We start from the raw sequence: 18,461 nt of genomic DNA on the forward strand, positions 1-18,461 counted from the left end.
AACCAAACACATTAAACTACTTTTTCTTCAACTTCAATTTCAACTACAGTTTTAACCAAACACCTATTTTTTCAAACCAAACTCAACTAAAAGTACTTTTTATAAAACAACCTTTTTTAAACCACAACCACAACAGTTTTCCAAACTCACTCTAAGTAATTCATATATTAGCAAGAGCATACTGCTAACGTGGCATGTAGTCATTGGCTATCCAACAAGAGTTGACGTGGCAACTGCCAAGCAAAACTATACATAGCGAGAAACACCTTCTTATCTCCCTCTGTGTCTCTCTGTGAATCAAAAATCGAAATAGAAAATAAAATAAAAATGCAGAGACACAAACTAACACTCTCTCTTCTAATTTTCTCTCTCCTCCCACTCTCTCTCCTCGCCCGCCCGTACTTTCTCATCCTCTCTCAAGAAGACCTCAAAGACATCCCTTCCTCGCCAACCACTACCTCCTCCGATGTGGACCCCAATGAGTCTCCACCCGAGTGGGACGAGTTCGGCGACTCTGACTCCAAACCCGAACACGAACTCGACCCTGGCTCCTGGCGCCCGATCTTCGAACCCGACGCCACCAGATCCTCCACCTCTGCATCGGAACTCGATCCGGAGATGGAGCAGTACTACTCCGCCGTGGAGAAGATGTTTTCGGCTGTGAGTGACAGTGAAGTTAGGGTTGTGGAGGAAGCAGTGGCGGAAATTGAGGAATTGGCGACGGTGAAGGGGAATTCCCATGCCCAATCGGTTTTAGGGTTTTTGTATGGATTAGGGCAAATTAAAGAGAGGGATAAAGCTAAGGCTTTTTTGTATCATCACTTTGCAGCCGATGGAGGCAGTTTGCAGTCTAAATCAGCTCTTGCCTACACGTATTACCGGCAGCAGGTGAGCTAATTTAACTTGCTTGATTTGATAATGGATTATTTACTGTTTATTTGTTTTTTTTTTATAATGCTTTGTATTGTTGTTTGGTTTTCAGATGCATGAAAAGGCGGTTAAATTATATGCGGAATTAGCAGAAGTAGCAGTAAATAGTTTTTTGATTTCGAAGGATTCTCCGGTGATTGAACCGGTTAGGATACATCATGGGGCCGAGGAGAATAAAGAGGCTTTGAGGAAATCACGAGGGGAGGATGACGATGTGTTCCAGATTTTGGAATATCAAGCTCAAAAAGGGAATGCGGGAGCAATGTTTAAAATTGGGTATTTTCACTACTTTGGATTGAGAGGATTGAGGCGTGATCATGCCAAAGCTTTGGCATGGTTTTCAAAGGCTGTAGAGAAAGGGGAACCCAGGTCAATGGAACTTCTTGGTGAAATATATGCCCGGGGAGCTGGAGTTGAGAGGAACTATACTAAAGCGCTTGAATGGCTTACACTTGCTGCAAAACAGCAGCTTTATTCGGCTTATAATGGCATGGGGTATTTGTATGTCAAGGGTTATGGAGTGCAAAAGAAGAATTACAGTAAAGTAAGTTAATTCTGTTTCCCTTTTCATCATAGTGCTGAATGTAGCTTTCTTTGTTAATATTTTGTGAATAGAAGACTGGATTGCATGCTTGCCTGATTTGGTCTACTCGTGTCATGCATGGTTTCCTCTTTGATATGGTCATTCCCTTAGTCAATTGAATTTGGTTGTTAGGCCAAGCTTGCAGTTTGATCCAGCTAATTAAGTTGCGAATTTATTCTTCCCCTCTTACATTGAAATTTTTTTATTTAAATCCTCAATGTGTTTAATATAGCTTGGCTTGGCTTGGCTTCCTTTGATATCTAAATAATTGTGTTAAGATTTAGTTGACTAGATATATTTTGGCACCAATTACATCAAGAATTTGTTGAGGTTAGGGGCCTGATGTGGTTTTCTTTAGCTGTGTTTTTATATTCATGCATGGGAGCTTTTGTACCTTAAGTGGCCATTTTTTCCATGCAATGATTAAAGTCTTGACCTTGCAACCATAAGGGTGCAAGTTTGAGTTTTGAGAGGAGTCACTGTAAGAAAAAATGCTGAATGATCTGTTCCCTGTTCCCAAATTCTCTTTTGGGGTGATGATTGAGTAGCCTCTGAACATTTTGTATCAATGCAGTGTGTATGTGTACTGTATGCTCATCTCAAATCGCTAATGTATCTTCTTTGTAATTGCCTGCATGGTAAATGTTCTTTTATTGGATAGTTTCAGAATATGCATCAAACCTATTCTTTTTTTCTCTCTTTTTTTTTGTTACAGGCTAAAGAATACTTTGAGAGGGCTGCTGACCATGAAGATGCTGGTGGGCACTATAACCTTGGAGTAATGCATCTTAAAGGGATTGGCGTAAAGAGAGATGTAAGGCTGGCATGCCAGTATTTTATAGTAGCTGCTAACGCAGGTCAACCAAAGGCATTTTACCAGCTGGCAAAGATGTTTCATATGGGGGTGGGGCTTAAAAAGAATCTTCCTATGGTAAATTCAGTTTCTTTACCTTTCAATTTTCTTCCTACCCAAGCTCCTTATTACAATGCGTATGAACTTTTTGTGTGCTTTCTCGTTTTCCTTTTGCCTCCATGATTCCTTATCTTATTAATAAATTTTTGTGTTGGTGTCAGACTTCCACTGTCAATTAGTGAAGGATCAACCAGATTGCTTTAGTGTCTGTTCAGTTATTTTCTCACTGCTTTCAGAATCCTTGCGTCTGATGGACATTGTCTTTGTCATTAATTGTTAGGTTTATTAAAGCACTTATATTAGGAAAATTTAGTGACATAATACCAAGTTCAAAACAATATCTCCACCCAAGCTATTGCGAGTCTAGTTGCTAATTTGTTAATAGGTCAGGTTATTGATCATATTCCTTGCAGATCCCCCATAAATCTGTGTTGGAGCCACATTCTGAAGATATTGAATACCTAAAAGTTCAATCGAAGTATATAATGTATATTGCCAAGGTAGTTTTTTTGGGACCTATGGGATCTAGTATTTTGGAGAACTGTCAAAAGTGGATGAGTTTGTTTTAAGCTTTAATCTCTAAATAATCTCACTTGTGTAACTTGGGAAGCTCCCCAATACAATTTGAACAGTAGGTTGTTGGTTTCTGTTCTTTTGAATTCTAGAGTGGATGAGTTTTTTTAAGCTTTAATCTCTAAATCATCTCACTTGTGTAACTTGGGAAGCTCCCCGATACAATTTGAACAGTAGGTCATTGGTTTCTGTTCATTGAATTCTTTTATGTTTCTCAGCTCCTTTTAATTTGATGTCAATTTGCATGCTATCCCACCACCTTCCTACGGATGAAGTGAGATTGTGGGATCAGATATTTTATATCTTTGTGAAATGTATGTATGCCTTTTGACCCTGCACTTCTATCTATTGGTGTATGTTGCAAACAGTTTTGAAATGTGCCAACACTTGTATCCATTCATTTTACAAGAAAGCTTTACTTTTTTCCAGGCCACTGCGTTATACAAACTAGTAGCAGAACGGGGCCCGTGGAACTCCTTGTCTAGATGGGCATTGGAGTCATACCTAAAAGGTGATGTGGGCAAAGCATTCCTGTTGTATTCAAGGATGGCTGAGCTGGGCTATGAAATTGCACAAAGTAATGCTGCATGGATTCTTGACAAATATGCAGAGGGTAGCATGTGTATGGGGGAATCTGGGTTTTGTACAGAGTCAGAAAGACACCAGCGTGCCCATTCTTTGTGGTGGCAAGCTTCAGAACAGGGCAATGAACATGCTGCTTTGCTTATTGGTGATGCATATTACTATGGTAGGGTACGTGTCCCGTCTTTCACAATTTTAAAGTTTTTTTGTTGAATTTTTGGTTCATTTTCTGAATAGTTTTTTCATCCTAAAACTTTCCTCAACTCTTTCCTCCTTTCTTAGGGTACTGAGAGGGATTATGAACGAGCGGCGGAGGCTTACATGCATGCCAAATCGCAATCTAATGCGCAAGCTATGTTCAATCTTGGTTACATGCATGAACATGGTCAAGGACTTCCACTTGACCTTCATCTTGCCAAGCGTTACTATGACCAAGCTCTTGAGATCGATCCTGCAGCAAAGTTACCTGTCACCCTAGCCCTTGCAAGCTTGTGGATAAGAAAGAACCATGCAGACAGTTTCATGGTCAGTTTATTTATCTGCTTTTCATGCTTGTCTTCTTCAAGCATAGAAGTGAAAATTAGATGATGGTGCAAATTAGACATCTGCTTCTATCACTTGATCAGAATTCCTTTGTATACATGAGCTGGTCATGTTCCTCCACTATTGCCCTATTAAATGTTTCAGCCAGTGATTGTTTCGATGTTCTGAGCATTATAACCACTGGAAAATCTAGTCCTAACTTGCTAAAACTTGTTGGGGGCATGCATCTTCACAAAAGTTAAGAAATGAATAATGAGGACCTGATATGCATTTTTATTCAATCGTTAAAATCATGTAGTTTACTGCTTGAAATAGCATGTTTTTGTTGCTGATCAGAAACTCCCCACCCCTTGGGTCTCTTGTGGTTTTCTGTGGCAGAAAATAAGAATGTTGATGCAAGAATCATATCATCACAAGGATGCATGTTCTTTTTTTTCTTCCTCTTAGTTTCTCAGATTCCAATGAAATTTGGTGAACTTTTGCCTATTTTTGGTGATCCTTCTTGCTAGAAACTGCCTTTATCTCATGTGAAGCTCTCCCAACCAATGCAATCAGTTTGTTCTCTTCATATGTTTAGCTGAACAATAGGGCATGGGCAGAAGATGATCCTTGTAGTCGATCATAATTAGTTTGGTTGTCAGGGTTGAGTTTTGGAATTTTGTTATAATACTTTGACTAACTGATCCAAGGATTCTTTGTCTCTGTATTAGGTACATGTAATTGATTCATTGCCTGGAGTCTATCCAAAAATCAAAGCATGGGTGGAGAATATTATCCTGGAAGAAGGAAATGCAGCAATACTTACTCTTTTTGCCTGTCTGCTTACGGTTCTCTATTTTCGTGAACGGCAACGAAGGAATGCTGCTGTTGAGGATGGCATACAAGGCCAACATATCCATCATGCACCTGCCGCACTCAATTAGTAGGCAGCTCACCATGATCTTCAGAAATGCAAGGTTTTGTTAGTGCTCATCTGTGGAAAGCTAAAGTTCATATTGCAGTTGTGTTGTCATCTGGGGAGAGGCCAAAATTCACATTGCAATGTTATGTACAGGGGTTTAGATCTCTATCAAAGATGCCTTGTTTCAGGCAACATTGTACCATACAGAGACGGAAGAGGCAGAAATAAGACATGCTTTGTCTCGCATGTGGAAAGACATGTTTTGTTTCAGGCAACGTTGTATTCAACACAGGATTATCTGACGCCATATTTAATAGGCAGGCAGGTATGTTTGTTGTGCTACGTGCAGCATTCGTTTACACAACAGATACATTGTTTCATACAAGAAATCTGCTTGTGATGAGCAAGGATTTCGGGGTAATGTTGTGCAACGAATAGCCAAAACTGATCTTAGTGTCCTTTTTCTCCTGGCCGCAAAATGAATAACAAGCTGACCAGTTTCCCCTTTCTCTTTGTTATTTCATCAGCAAGCTTTCCCTATAGTGATTTTGAACCTCCCTTGCAAAACCATGAATATAATAACACCACTCTATTACAAGGAAATATTATATTATACATAAAACTTCACTGGCTCGGAGGAGCTCCTACAAACCCTTAGCAGAGTATGTGATGGTAAGGCTACCAAACTATTTACAAATACAGATTGCTCAATACAGTGTTAAAATTATAAGTACACAATACATTAAAAAATGCCCTCTGTTAAGCTCCTCAATCCGCAAGCTTGGTACCGAAAATTCTATATTGCCTACTTCCCCAAATGTCATTTTTGTCTAGGTAATAAGATTTCAAGCAACACTGCACCCATGGTGGATTTCTGGACGCAGGATTGGTTCCCTTGACATCATTATTTGCAGCCACTCCAAGCAATTTGTCTCGCTTCCTTGTCAACACATCAATCGACGGGTTACCATCAAAAAATTTCTCCTGCCAAAGATGAAGATGGCAAAATATAAAGCTTGGTCACATGAGGAGCAAAAACCACTGTAGATTATAGAACATTAAACCAGTTTTGACCAGCACATTAAAGAATTTTAAACAATTCATTAGAAAATAGTCATATGCATGCTCGGTGGGATGAAAAGAGGAACAGATGATACAAGAACATATATCGTTGAGGCTCTTAAAGGAATCTTCGTTTACCCATTTTTTAACAAACACATTACTTTCACATGTTTCAATCAAGAAATATTTGCATTTAGCAATAAGCTGTAGTTTCTACCAAAACAAATTAAGGTAGACCTATAGCCTTTACAAGGAAAGAAACTCAGTTCTCGACTCCAGCTCAACTTAACTTACGCACAATCACATGCAGAAAAAAGAACAAAAAGAAAAAACCTTACCCATGCCCCCATCCTAAACCAATTAGAGTCAGCTACATGGATCATTCCTCCAGTTTTGTTAGAAGTTAAACACTTTATAAGTTGTTATGACGTTGAATCACTCTATCACTTCCACTCGGGTTTTTTCTATTTCAAGTCAGCTACTCCACTCTCTTCTCACCCTTGAAACTTCAGTCGGTCATTCTTGCAGTCTTCCTCAATGGTACATAAATGGACCAAAAATAAATGAGGCTAAAGGACTTCCCTTACGAAGATTCACCTCTAAACCTTAAAAGAAAAATGGGAATTTTGCATAACACTGTTCACAAAGAAATACCAACATAATCAGGATCTAGATTCTGAAAGCATTTTTCTATACATCACAAAATGGCCTGAAAGTTAGTTTGCAGACCATTCTGAAATCAAAGCCTGCTACTTGTGTTACAGTAGGTACCTTTGTTGGCAAAGAAATACCAACATGATCAGGATCTAGATTGTGAGAGCATTTTTGCCTCCATGACAAAATGGCCTGAAGATGACCTTGCAGGCCATTCTGAAATCAAAGCCTGCTGCTTGTGTCACGGTAGAGGTTTAACTTAATCGAGACTGAGAAGACATGTAAAACAAGAGAGAAACTGGAGAGAGAATACACAATAGTGGGACCAAAATGCATTAGTCCAAAAGTTACTAGTTGGAATGCACATATTCTTTCTACCCACAGATCTTATATATAAAAGGTGCTTTATCCTATCAAATAAAGGGGGCTAACCAACATGTCCCCGGACAATCTGACCCGGTAATTTATCCTGATCAATGTGCACAAAAAGAAAAATTCACTACAATAGACCCAATCTCATACTTTTTGTCCATTATGCAAAACAACCAGAATTTTGATCTTTTTTTCTAAATTGCAGAACATTAAAAGTTTTATGTTAAAGTTTTAGATTAATTATTTTCAATGAGTGCTTAATTTTATATTCATTTAATTTAAAAGATAAATTAAAACTTGTATTGTTTAGATTAACAGACAGCTAAAATGGGTGGTGCATCATATATCAACTGAGAAATATAAATGATATGTCAAGGTATTATACTCACATGCATGATTACATGAATAATATGCCAATATTATCAAGATAATAGCAGGTTGAGTAGTAGTAAGAGAATGTCTGTACCCCATCTTCAGCATAGATGAAAGCATGAATTCTGGCAGTTGGATCCTCTATGGTTAGTCTAATTCTGTACGTCCCATGATGAGAGAAGTCCTCAGCACGCCATGGAAATGCAGCCACTACTCTAATTATGCACTTGAATCTAGCAGTTGCCTGCAAGGTTTAAAGTCAGGCAAGTGGTGTCAAGCTGTCTGTATCCCACATATTCCCTTTTTTGTGTTCCCTAAGCCAGCTTCTATTTTCCATCAAAATGGAATTTATCATTTACATGAATGTATGGTTGGCTCACTGTCATCGCCCAAAAGAACTATCTTGTGCTAGAAGTGTTTTCTAATGTGTTGAGATGCCAGCCTAATGCTTGACAAAATTGCAACAGCTGACAGCCTAAACATGAAAAATACAAACAGATAACACTCTTGCCACTGCCTTAAAAACCAAGAGCCAGGGGCATCTCCAAAAATTTCTAGAATCACTTTGGTTTGTAGGATTAATATTTCAACACAGAAATCTGAAGTGCCAACTTTTGCAGGCTAATTTTAATTCTAGTAAATATTATCCTGAAAGGAAAAAGAACAACAGAACAAAACAAGGCCAGGGCACCATAGTTCATGTAGTACAGACGAGACTTCAATTAAAACTCCCCAAAACATCCCGTTTTAGGCCAGAAGGATGGAGGGGGAGAACCTCAGTAACATACCTTCCTCTTTTTTTCACGTGAGACTATAACGGCTGGAAGTTTCAACATTGCACAGGACCATGGCCATGGTCATGGCCCCTGCTATGAACAGTTTAAAAATGCAATTACTGTTGCTATTGGTGATTATTTTCTATTTTATTAAGGCACTAATTCTCTTACAGGAGAGTGACCACAAAACAATCCCCTGGCTGAGGAAGAACAGTCCAACAAACAGTGGGGAGGGATACTATTGTTTGTGAAAGTTAACACTAATAGACATCTGAAAACATGAAAATGAACTGGTTAGCATGCAGACAAATATCCTACCTCTGAATAGGTGAGAACATCCATTAACGTAACAAATGGCATGTGGTCATAGTCAACCTCTGAATAGGGGGGGAAGGACATGTGTGAATAAATCATCACCATCATAGCGCTTCTAAGCATAGAGAAAATGAGGAAATGAAGCAAACGCAGGAATCATATAAGAAGTCAACAATGTCAAACCTGTAATTTGTGAACACCATGGAAAGCACCAATATGGGATGCGTCCTAATTTCAGCGACACACGCTCATTGTATGACCTTACTTACATGGATATATAAAGGAGAAGCAATATCAATTTTGAATTCTCCATTAAAAACATGCAATGTTCAATTGCACTTATATTTGAAATATGTATTATATACACAAACATATAAATACCTCTGGCATGCTAAGACGAAATGGTCCTCATTTGACAAATATCTAAGCTTTGTGAAAGGTGTCAACACACCACACCACAGTCCTGCATGCACTTCACAGAGTATGCTGATGAACTTTACCCATTCACCAGTATTGAGCAGGTGGAGAACATGCTTCTGATTGACTTTGTCGATGATTACCCGTAATATTGTTCCAACAGTAGGAAACGTACATAATAAATCTCTAGACAATGGAGGCGAGGGTTCCAACTGTAAAGGAAGTTGTTCATCCATTTTGTGCTCTGGACTGTGATTCAATTCAGAATAACTACATCAGTAATTCTTATAATGACTATCAGGGAATAATGACAAATATACAAAATGAACATGAAAAAATAATCATATCTGGATAAGAACCATATGAGTATATTAAAATAACAGAACACAAACAGAAAAGCCCAAGTGAAAAATAAAAAAATCTCAAAGTCCAAAACCCAAAGTCCAAAAACCCCCAAAATCCAAAGTTCAGACTCAAAATCAAGCCCAAAATGATCAAAGGGCATGAAAGAGAAAGAAAAAATGTAAATAGAGTTGGAGAACAAACAGTGAACAAACCCATGTTTTTTTTATTATAATCATAATTTAACAAAACCCAGATGGAATAAAGAATCCAATGGCAATAGCTGTGCTCTGAAATAACTAATAAATAAAGTAAATATCCACAGCTCTAACATGTTGGTTCATATCAACTCACTTTGTATTAATGCTGATTGGTGGAGAATCTGTTCCATCCCAAACAAGCGCCATCCACTCATTCTTGGCAATCTCACAAACATGGAGTATCTTAACAAGGTGAGAACCATTTATCAGCAGTAGGAATAATGAAAAGGATTGCGGAGAAAAATTAAGGCCCACTCTAGTTACTCATACGTACTAAAAGGATACAATACAAAAAATCCTAGGCTCACCTTGCAAACCAAATTAGCATGCTGTCCTTCCCGCATCTCTCTCAGGAAGGAGAAAGTATTTACTCCTATAAAAAAAACATTAAAACAGCTTTTTACAATGATAACAGGCATGATTTGAAGCAAAGCATTCTGGCAGAAGGATGGATGGCTTCCATATGCATGAATACTCAACATATTCAACACCCCCCCCCACACACACACACACACTAAAGACATCGGTGCTTCCAAGTCAAGCATCTCAGTTATGATTCCAATTAAAAAGATGCTGGGATATGTAGAAAGACAATGCTGACATCAGAATGCAAATAAAACAGTGACCCAAGAGTTTGTCATATCAAATTAAGGTTAGACTCATGCCCAGTCCACAAAATTTTGGTGAATGATTGTGACCTTATACATCACCTTACTCATTGGAATTAGAGGGCTGGCATGCACATGAACATCAACCCTCAATGATTTACTCCTTGACCTCATTTCTTTCATGAATCATAGAACATGCACTTTTACTTGTTTAGAAATCCTCAAAATCCAAAACCACATCTTTTCCAATAATCTCATGATTACAAACATTTAATCTTAATCAGAATCAGCAGGCTTAATTTTGGTTCTCAACAAAACACAAGATACCAGTTAACTGCAATTTATTGATGCGAATATGGATATTCCAAAAATGATTTTTTTCCTCATCAGTTAAGTGTACTCTCGAGTGTACCTTCATCAACATGAAAGTCAACCAACCATTTTCTCATGCCTGCTATAAACTTTGAGTCATGGTCTCTTGGACGAAATAATGAACATTGATAAGGTAGGAAGTCTTCACCATTTTTTCCTTCATATAACGCAAAAGAAGAAAATTTTTTATTGAAAAGAGCATAGACACCATCGTTGTGAGTTTTCATCTGCCAAAAAAAAAATGCCATAGATTTCAGCATGCTAGAAGTTAAACACCATTAAGTTCATAAGAGGTCCTACTAGTATGAATAACACCAGTTTTAACCTAAAAGACAACAAATATTTAGAACAAGAGAAAATTTTCATTTAAATTATCAGAAACCAAAGCCAAATGATAGGCGTTCACCCTATTCCAACATGGAGCATCTATCAAAAAATAAAACAAAAGCAGCTTCAATTCCCTAAAAACAAATTCAACTAAATATTCTTGACCAAACCAAATCTATAATGTAACACTTCACAAGAAATTCCATGCCAGATCTGCAGGTTCACTTAGCTATTAGAGTTGACAATTTAATCAACAATGTCAACCTTGGCACAAACTAAATCCCAAGAATAACCCGAATTATAACCATCTTAATGCAATTGTTGAACTACTGAATATCACAATTCACCAAGAAACAAGAGATCTACAAAGAAGCAAATAAAAGTCACACTCTCCTTCCCACATTCCCTATTCCATCGAATTTCACAAATGTTCTAGTGCACGCAACAAAGAAAAACAACTACTGGAAACAGGCGAAGAAGAGAAGAAAGCATTAGGGTGGGAAACGAGATGGTAAAGGTTTTTCCTCTAAGCTTTCCGTGGTCGTAGATCGGCTGCGGAAAGACTTAGGCATATCCGTAATCCTAGTGCAAATAAAAAAAAATAACATTGGAGTATTTTTATACTACATAAGATCATATATGTCTACCACGACACGAGAAAGTTGAATTATATCTCCAGGTGACCCAACAGTAGGCAGATTTTCCATATGTGCCATGAAAAAGTTGACCGGAATTCCAGGCTTCGGGTATGATTCATCAACTATTTTCACTGAACAAAAATAATCTGCAAGCAGTGACCAATTTGTAAACATGTGTGCTGGAAATAAAAAGTCCATAATATGAACAAGAATTTGTGAAATTGTAAGAAAAAAAAAGTGGCTCGGAACAGACACCTTAACTTGAGAAGTTCATCAATCTCCCGCCAACCATGAAAAAATTAATTTTCTGGTAGCGGCCGTAAGTCCGGCCTTTGTTATCATCATCGCCACTCAAAATCAGTTTTTTTTTATTGAATGAAGAAAAACTGAATTAGGAGATTTTGTAAAGAAAAAAAAAAGGTAGCCGTACCGGTTCCTCTGGTGGTTTTGGGGAAACCGAGCTCGATAACGACGCCGATTAGATTGACTTTCTGGTTGATTGCAGAAATGGCGTCTTTTATTTTCAGAAACTTGTAGTCGTCTCTCTCTCCCATTTCTTCCTCTCTCTAACACTCCCTATCGTGCTTGTTATGTGCTCCCTCTATATTTTTAGGGTTTTGTGGATGGAGGGAGACGCAATTTTTTTATGAGGATTCAATTTGAAGGGTGTTTTACATTTTTATCCTCTTTAAGAGTCCGTTTGAACAAAAAAAAAAAAAAAAAAAAAATTGGAGATAGAGGAGGATACATGTCATTCGTTTGTTATAAAATGATTAAAATTTATTTTATAAATTATTTATAAAATTATTTTTTATTATTATTCTAACGAAGGGTGTTTTGTTTTCTCGTATAACACTAACTTATTAAAGAACTCTAAAAGGCGTGGGAAAAGCTTCTCCACGCCTTTTAATTATACTTAATATAATTATTATTATTATTATATATAATAATAATTATTATTATAATTATATTATTATATTTTTTTTTTCTCTTCTATAGCATTTTTTTTTTCTGTTTTTTTTTCTTTTTTTTTTTTTCTGTAGCCTTTTTTTTCTCTTTTTTTTTCATTCGTTTTTTTTTTTCTGGAGCTTTTGTTTTTTCCCACTTTTGTTTCTTCTTCATTTTTTTTACATGTTTTTTTTTTTACCCAAAATTGACTTCTTTTTTTTTTTTTAATTTTTTTTCAAAATTATCTTTACTAATTTTTTTAAATATTGAGCTGGTTGAAAATTTAACTATGTAGCTTTTTTCTTTAAAACATTGTGGATTGCTATAATATTTTCATACATTGTTTTTTTTTTCATTTTTATGATTTATTTATTCTTTTCTTTTTCAAAATGATCTTTGTAGATTTTATTTTTTTTATATATTAAGTTGGTTGAGAATTTAGCTTTGTAGGTTTTTTTTTTTAAAAAAAAAAACAATATGGATTGCTACAGTGTTTCCCCTGCATTGTTTTTTGTTTTGCTGCAGTGTTTCCCACATATTTTTTTAAAAAAATTATCTTTATCGAATTTATTTTTTCAATATTGAGTTGGCTGATAATATAGCTTTAGCTTTCCCCACATGTTTTTTTTTATTTTTTTATTTATTTTTCTTTTTTTCAAAAATTTTCATTTTTTACATATTTTTCTTTTTTTGTTTTGTTTTTTTAGAATTATTTTTGTTGATTTTATTTTTTTTTGCTATTGAGCTGGTTGAAATTTTAGTTTTTTTGGTTTTTTCTTTAAAACACTGTAGCTTTCCCTGCGTGTTTTTTTTTCTTGCTTTTGTTTCTTTTTTTTTACATGTTTTTTTTTTCATTTTTTTACCCAAATTGAATTTTTTAAAAAAAAATAGTCTTTGTTCAGTTTTTTTTTTATATTGAGCTGGTTGAGAACTTAGCTTTGTAGCTTTTTTCAAAAAAAAAAAAAAAAAACACTATGGATTGCTACAGTGTTTTCCTTACATGGTTTTTGTTTGTCTGCAGTGTTCCCCCACATGTTTTTTTTTTTAAAATTATCTTTGTCGAATTTATTTTTTCAATATTGAGTTGGTTGAGAATTTAGCTTTAGCTTTAGTTTTCCCCACGTTTTTTTTTGTTTTTTTAAATTTTTCCCAAAATTGTCTTTCTTCTTTATATTTTTTTTTTCATAATTATTTTTGTTGATTTTATTTTTTTACTATTGAGCTGATTGATAATTTAGTTTTTTAATTTTTTTTCTTTAAAACACTAGATTGCTGCAGTGTTTCTCTACATGGTTTTTTATTAAATAATTTTTTTTTTCAGAATTATCTTTGTCGATTTTATTTTTTTTATATTAAGCTGATTGAAAATTTAGCTTTGTAGTTATTTAAAACACTTGTAGATTACTATAGTGTTTTCCCACATGATTTTTGTCTTGCTATGGTGTTTCCCCACATATTTTTTTTGTCAATGTTTTTTTTCCAAATATGTTTTTGTCAAATTTATTTTTTTCATACTGAACAGGCTAACAATTTAGCTTTTTTTCCCTCAAAACATCATTGATTGCTACAGTGTTTTCCCATATGCTTTTTTTTTGTTATGTTTTTTTTTAAATGGTCTTTGTCGTTTTTATTTTTTTTGATATTGAGCTGGTTAAAAATTAAAACTGTAGATTTTCTCATGAAACACTTTAGATTGTTATAGTGTTTCCATGGATTTTTTTTTTTCCTTTCGTTTTTTTTTTATATTTGTCAAAATTATCTTTATTGATTTTTTTTTTTAATATTGAGCTGGTTGAGAATTATAGTTGTATATTTCCTCACAAAACACTATAGATTGCTACAGTGTTTTCTTAAATGATTTTAATATTTAGCTGGTTGAAAATTTAGCTTTAACTTTCCCCACATGTTTTTTTTTTCATTTTTTTATTATTTGTTTTTTGCTTTTTTTTCTTCCAAAATTGTCATCTTCTTTTTTTTCATTTTTTGTGTTTTTTTTATAATTTTTTTTGTCGATTTTTTTTTTAATATTGAGCTGGTTAAGAATATAGCTTTGTAGTTTTTTCCTTTAAAATATTGTGGATGGTAACATTTTTTTTATATGATTTTTTTCACAAATCCACAATAATGCACAAGCATGCCACGAGCCCGCGGCATCGCGCGGGCATGTCACGCCTTTTACTAATATATTTACTTATTAATAATTATATTATAATTATAAATATAAATATTATTATATTGTATTGTATTGTATTATATTATATTATATAACTATTTTTTTTCCTTTTTAATTTTTTTTTTAATGAATTTTTTTTGTTTGATTTAGTTTGTTAATGTTAATTTTATTTATTTATTTAGTTATCAGATTTTCATGATACGGATCTCGGGTTTGATGGGTTAGCCTGATTTGACAAATTATTTTTTTCATTTAGTTTAGTTTGTTAAAGTTAATTTTCTTTCTATTTAATTATCAGACTTTCATACTTTCATGACACGTGTCCTGGGCTTAACGGGTTAACTTGGTTTGATAGGTTAACCCAGTTAATTTTAGGTAAACCCGTCATTTGTTTTTCTATTTAGTTATCAAACTTTCATGATGTGAATCTCAGGTTTTATGGGATAACCTGGTTTAAAGGGTCAACCCAATTAATTCATTTTTTTTTCTTTTTCTTCATTAGTTTTTTCCTTTCTAATGATTTTTTTTCTTTGTTTTTTTTTAATCAATCTATTTAATTATCACACTTTTATGACACGACCTTATATTTAGACTCATATCCAGTATTCTTGGGTCCAGTGTTGCAGCCAGACTCACTTAAACTTGGGTCATGCAAGTTTATTTTATTATTAGTATTATAAATATTACTTTTAGGTCAAACGTTGCAGCCAAACCCAAGTTTCTTGGATATAACTTTGCAGAAAAACCTAAAATTTTTAAATTTTTATTTGTTTTAATATTTTTTATGCAAAAAAAATGACCCGCGGCATCGCGCGGGTCAAGTGTCTAGTCAACTTATATTCATTGTTCTGACATTTTGGTTTAAGTTGTTTTCAAAATAAAAAATCATTAAAAATGTTTAAAATTATTAATTTAATTTTTTTTTTATAATAGAATTTCAATTGTTTTCCAATCAATTGTTCATTGTTATCAGATCCATCTATTTATTTTCTATATTATTAATGTACATAAACTAAACAGTTGTGTTTTTTTAGAACAAATGATATAATTGTAATTCTTTTCAATCTTTTTATTGCAAGTACACAAATAGTGATAAATCTATAATGTTTTGGGTTTTTTTTTCGGAAAAACAATTGCTTATATATATAGACACACACACACACTGTATTTATTACTTTATATTTTGCCTATTTATTTTTTTATTGTAACGGGTGCATCACTTTTTTTTTATCTTCATTTTTTTGTAAAGAAAAATAGTTTTTTTTTCCTTACATTTTTTTAGAGAATTTTTTTTATTATTATTTATACTTAAAATATTTATCACTTTACACTTTGTCTATTTATATCATTTTATTTTTATTTTTATTTTTATTTTTATTATTTTGTAATTTTTTCTTTTTTTTTCCTTATACTTTTTTTAACAATTATTGTAAAAAAAAACTAAAGAGAATGGTGTTTCACTAAAGCAATTACAACATTATCTAATGTTTTTACTAGATTCGAAATTAACTTAAGATCTTACATATCTTTATTAATGTGTATTATCTTCATTTTATTTTATTATATATAAGCATCGGATTTTTTTATTTATAATTATAAATTTTACTCGATATCAAAAAATATATTAATAACATTTACACTTTTTATTTTTTTGTGTTAGAAAAGAATTTTTTTTGCCCATAGCTAGACGAGTTGAATAACTCTTTAAAACTATTTTTTACATTTATTGGCATAATAGTTCTTGATTTATTGAATTAAATATACACATAGGTTTTTTTTATTTATGATTATGAATGTTTTTTTGTAAAAAAAATACATTGAAAAGGCCTATTTTTTTTTTCTGCCGAAAAAAATTATCCAGCCCATAGCAAAACACATGTAAGCTAGTAATATACTAATTGAAAAAACTTTTATAAGCCTCAAAATAATTATATAACTAGGGCTTTATAATATTAAATCAAATCAAACTTACCATGAAAAATGATGAAAATATTCATTAAGTATTAATATAATAAAAAGCAAATGTTTATAATAAAAAAATGAAAAGGAAATAATTTATAATTAATTAATTTAAAAGATGAGATTTGAAGATGAAATCTTTGTAATTGCGCAGTAAGGGTGAAAGTGGTGATTATTAGTGGAGTAGAGTTGTAATATTTGAGAATTGTTGAAGCAGTTTATACTTGTAATTCTAATGAAAAAGTAAGTTGCATTTTGATGCAAGAAGCATGATTGTTCACAATACAACATAAAAACGTTAAATTGTATTTTTTTTTTTTTAATTTGGGTATTCTCCAAGGATAAAATTAATTTTATACGGGGTTTGTGGTTGCTTTTCTCAATAAATACATTTTTTTGAAGATCGAATTTGTATTTTCATCCTTGTAAGGATATATTATTATCTTAATCACTAGATCTAAAGATTGAATTTATGTATAATTTATTTTATTTAATATAACAAAACATGAGTTTTCTTTTAAAAATAAAAATTTAAGAGTTACAAACAATATTAATTAAAAAGGTGTGGCTAAAAAAACACAATCTTTTTCACATATGCAATGAAGAATCACAGTCGTGGCTATTAATGAGTTAAGGTTGCGATATTGACAATAATTGCAATAATACTTTAAATTCGCAACTCCCATTAAAAAAAAAAAAACAAAAACTCCACAGGTGTGTAGTGATTTTGTTATTATGCAAATATTGTATTACACCAAACAATTAATTTGAACAACAATCTCAAGCTAATATCCATATTAATTGCTTTGTTGCATGCAATATATATTTTTTATTGAATTAATATATTTGTTTACACGTATTAAACTAAAAGTAATTAAAGTATTTTTTATTGTTATTAAAAAAATTAATCAATGTATAAAAGCATATTAATTTTAAGTGCAAAACTGAACTATAATATATATAGTTTATTATTATTATTATTATTATTAATGTGGTTGTTCAGGCTAATTTGTTTATACTTTGACTAATTTCGCGGATCCTAAAGTTAATGATTATGTAAAACTTCAATGACTATCACATTAGCAACCATAAAGCTTGAACTTGAGATCACAAAGAAATCAAATTTTTTAGTCCTAATTTTTTATTATTGGATCACCTGTGAAATGGTTTATAATATATATAGTTTAATCTTTAACATAAAAGCATTATAAAAAACTTTGGATAAAAATATAAGGTTGAAGATGGTGACGTGAAAACAATTCCTAGTCTATAATTTTTTTAATTTCAAGATGATTGGATTTAAATTTAAGAGTTTCAACTTATCTTAATAATATTTGCGTCAAATGAATCTTTTCATATGATTATTATTATTAAGAAATTATTGCGTGAAAAACTATTTTAAATATAAGTAAAAAAAAATATGAGTTAAATATGTCATTTCAAATTAAGGATAGAAGACAAAAGACGTACGTAAAACTATAAATTGTTTGAGAGGAGAGAAAATTCTCCTTTAATACCCACTAGGACAAATGTGGTTGATGATTGAACAAGCGGTGAAGTCCCATTATAAGAAAATAAAATAAAATAAATGAAGGAAAATAGCTTCTTCTTCTTCTTCTTTTTATCACTGAATACACCCATATTCAGTAAAAATGAATGAAGGAAAAGAGTCCATGAAAAGCCAAGAGACCTTTCCCCGTGAAAGTGCTGCAATATTCACTTCTTCTTCTTCTTCCTCCTCCTCTTCCTCTTCCTCTTCTTCTTCACATTATTTTGAGCTTAACACTAAAAATGAATGAAGGAAAAGAGTCCATGAAAAGCCAAGAGTCCTTTCATTGCTG

The 18,461-nt window shown here is 33.0% G+C and overlaps 2 protein-coding genes and 1 non-coding gene across 8 annotated transcripts; 1 reads left to right on the plus strand and 2 right to left on the minus strand.

The window, feature by feature from the left end:
- The first annotated feature begins 277 nt into the window (after positions 1–277).
- LOC118046258 (ERAD-associated E3 ubiquitin-protein ligase component HRD3A) lies at positions 278–5,367 on the plus strand. Its single transcript, XM_035055080.2, has 6 exons — positions 278–888; positions 983–1,474; positions 2,229–2,444; positions 3,429–3,752; positions 3,864–4,106; positions 4,835–5,367. Exons 1-6 carry the CDS (start codon positions 328–330, stop codon positions 5,045–5,047), a joined length of 2,049 nt encoding a protein of 682 aa, XP_034910971.1. The 5' UTR covers positions 278–327; the 3' UTR covers positions 5,048–5,367.
- Positions 5,368–5,599: 232 nt separating this feature from the next.
- LOC118046259 (protection of telomeres protein 1b) lies at positions 5,600–12,212 on the minus strand. Of its 6 annotated transcripts, XM_035055084.2 has the most exons (12): positions 11,971–12,210; positions 11,802–11,870; positions 11,550–11,686; positions 10,724–10,802; positions 10,616–10,654; positions 9,904–9,968; positions 9,690–9,778; positions 8,958–9,242; positions 8,760–8,836; positions 8,580–8,638; positions 7,580–7,729; positions 5,600–6,009 (listed from the first exon to the last, which is right to left on the minus strand). In XM_035055084.2, exons 1-12 carry the CDS (start codon positions 12,092–12,094, stop codon positions 5,794–5,796), a joined length of 1,389 nt encoding a protein of 462 aa, XP_034910975.1. In that variant the 5' UTR covers positions 12,095–12,210; the 3' UTR covers positions 5,600–5,793. The 6 variants fall into 6 exon arrangements, with proteins under 6 accessions (XP_034910975.1, XP_034910976.1, XP_034910973.1 ...); XM_035055085.2 differs by lacking the exon at positions 10,616–10,654; XM_035055082.2 differs by having other exon boundaries at positions 10,616–10,802.
- LOC118046315 (small nucleolar RNA snoR113) lies at positions 11,778–11,890 on the minus strand. The gene has a single exon (XR_004687147.1). It is a non-coding gene; the product is annotated as a small nucleolar RNA snoR113 (small nucleolar RNA).
- Positions 12,213–18,461: the final 6,249 nt, after the last annotated feature.

This window comes from Populus alba, chromosome 12 (assembly GCF_005239225.2).
Source record: "Populus alba chromosome 12, ASM523922v2, whole genome shotgun sequence".
In the NCBI taxonomy this organism is placed as follows: domain Eukaryota; kingdom Viridiplantae; phylum Streptophyta; class Magnoliopsida; order Malpighiales; family Salicaceae; genus Populus; species Populus alba.

Excerpts from the sequence above, each read along its gene's own strand:
- LOC118046258 (XM_035055080.2), top strand. The coding sequence starts at position 328 with ATGCAGAGACACAAACTAACACTCTCTCTTCTAATTTTCTCTCTCCTC. Across the intron at positions 1,475-2,228 it reads AAAAGAAGAATTACAGTAAA|GCTAAAGAATACTTTGAGAG; the intron begins GTAAGTTAATTC and ends TTTTTGTTACAG. Across the intron at positions 3,753-3,863 it reads ATGCATATTACTATGGTAGG|GGTACTGAGAGGGATTATGA; the intron begins GTACGTGTCCCG and ends CTCCTTTCTTAG.
- LOC118046259 (XM_035055082.2), bottom strand. The coding sequence starts at position 12,094 with ATGGGAGAGAGAGACGACTACAAGTTTCTGAAAATAAAAGACGCCATT. Across the intron at positions 11,687-11,801 it reads GAGATTGATGAACTTCTCAA|ATTATTTTTGTTCAGTGAAA; the intron begins GTTAAGGTGTCT and ends CACTGCTTGCAG. Across the intron at positions 8,837-8,957 it reads TTCGTCTTAGCATGCCAGAG|GTCATACAATGAGCGTGTGT; the intron begins GTATTTATATGT and ends CATGTAAGTAAG.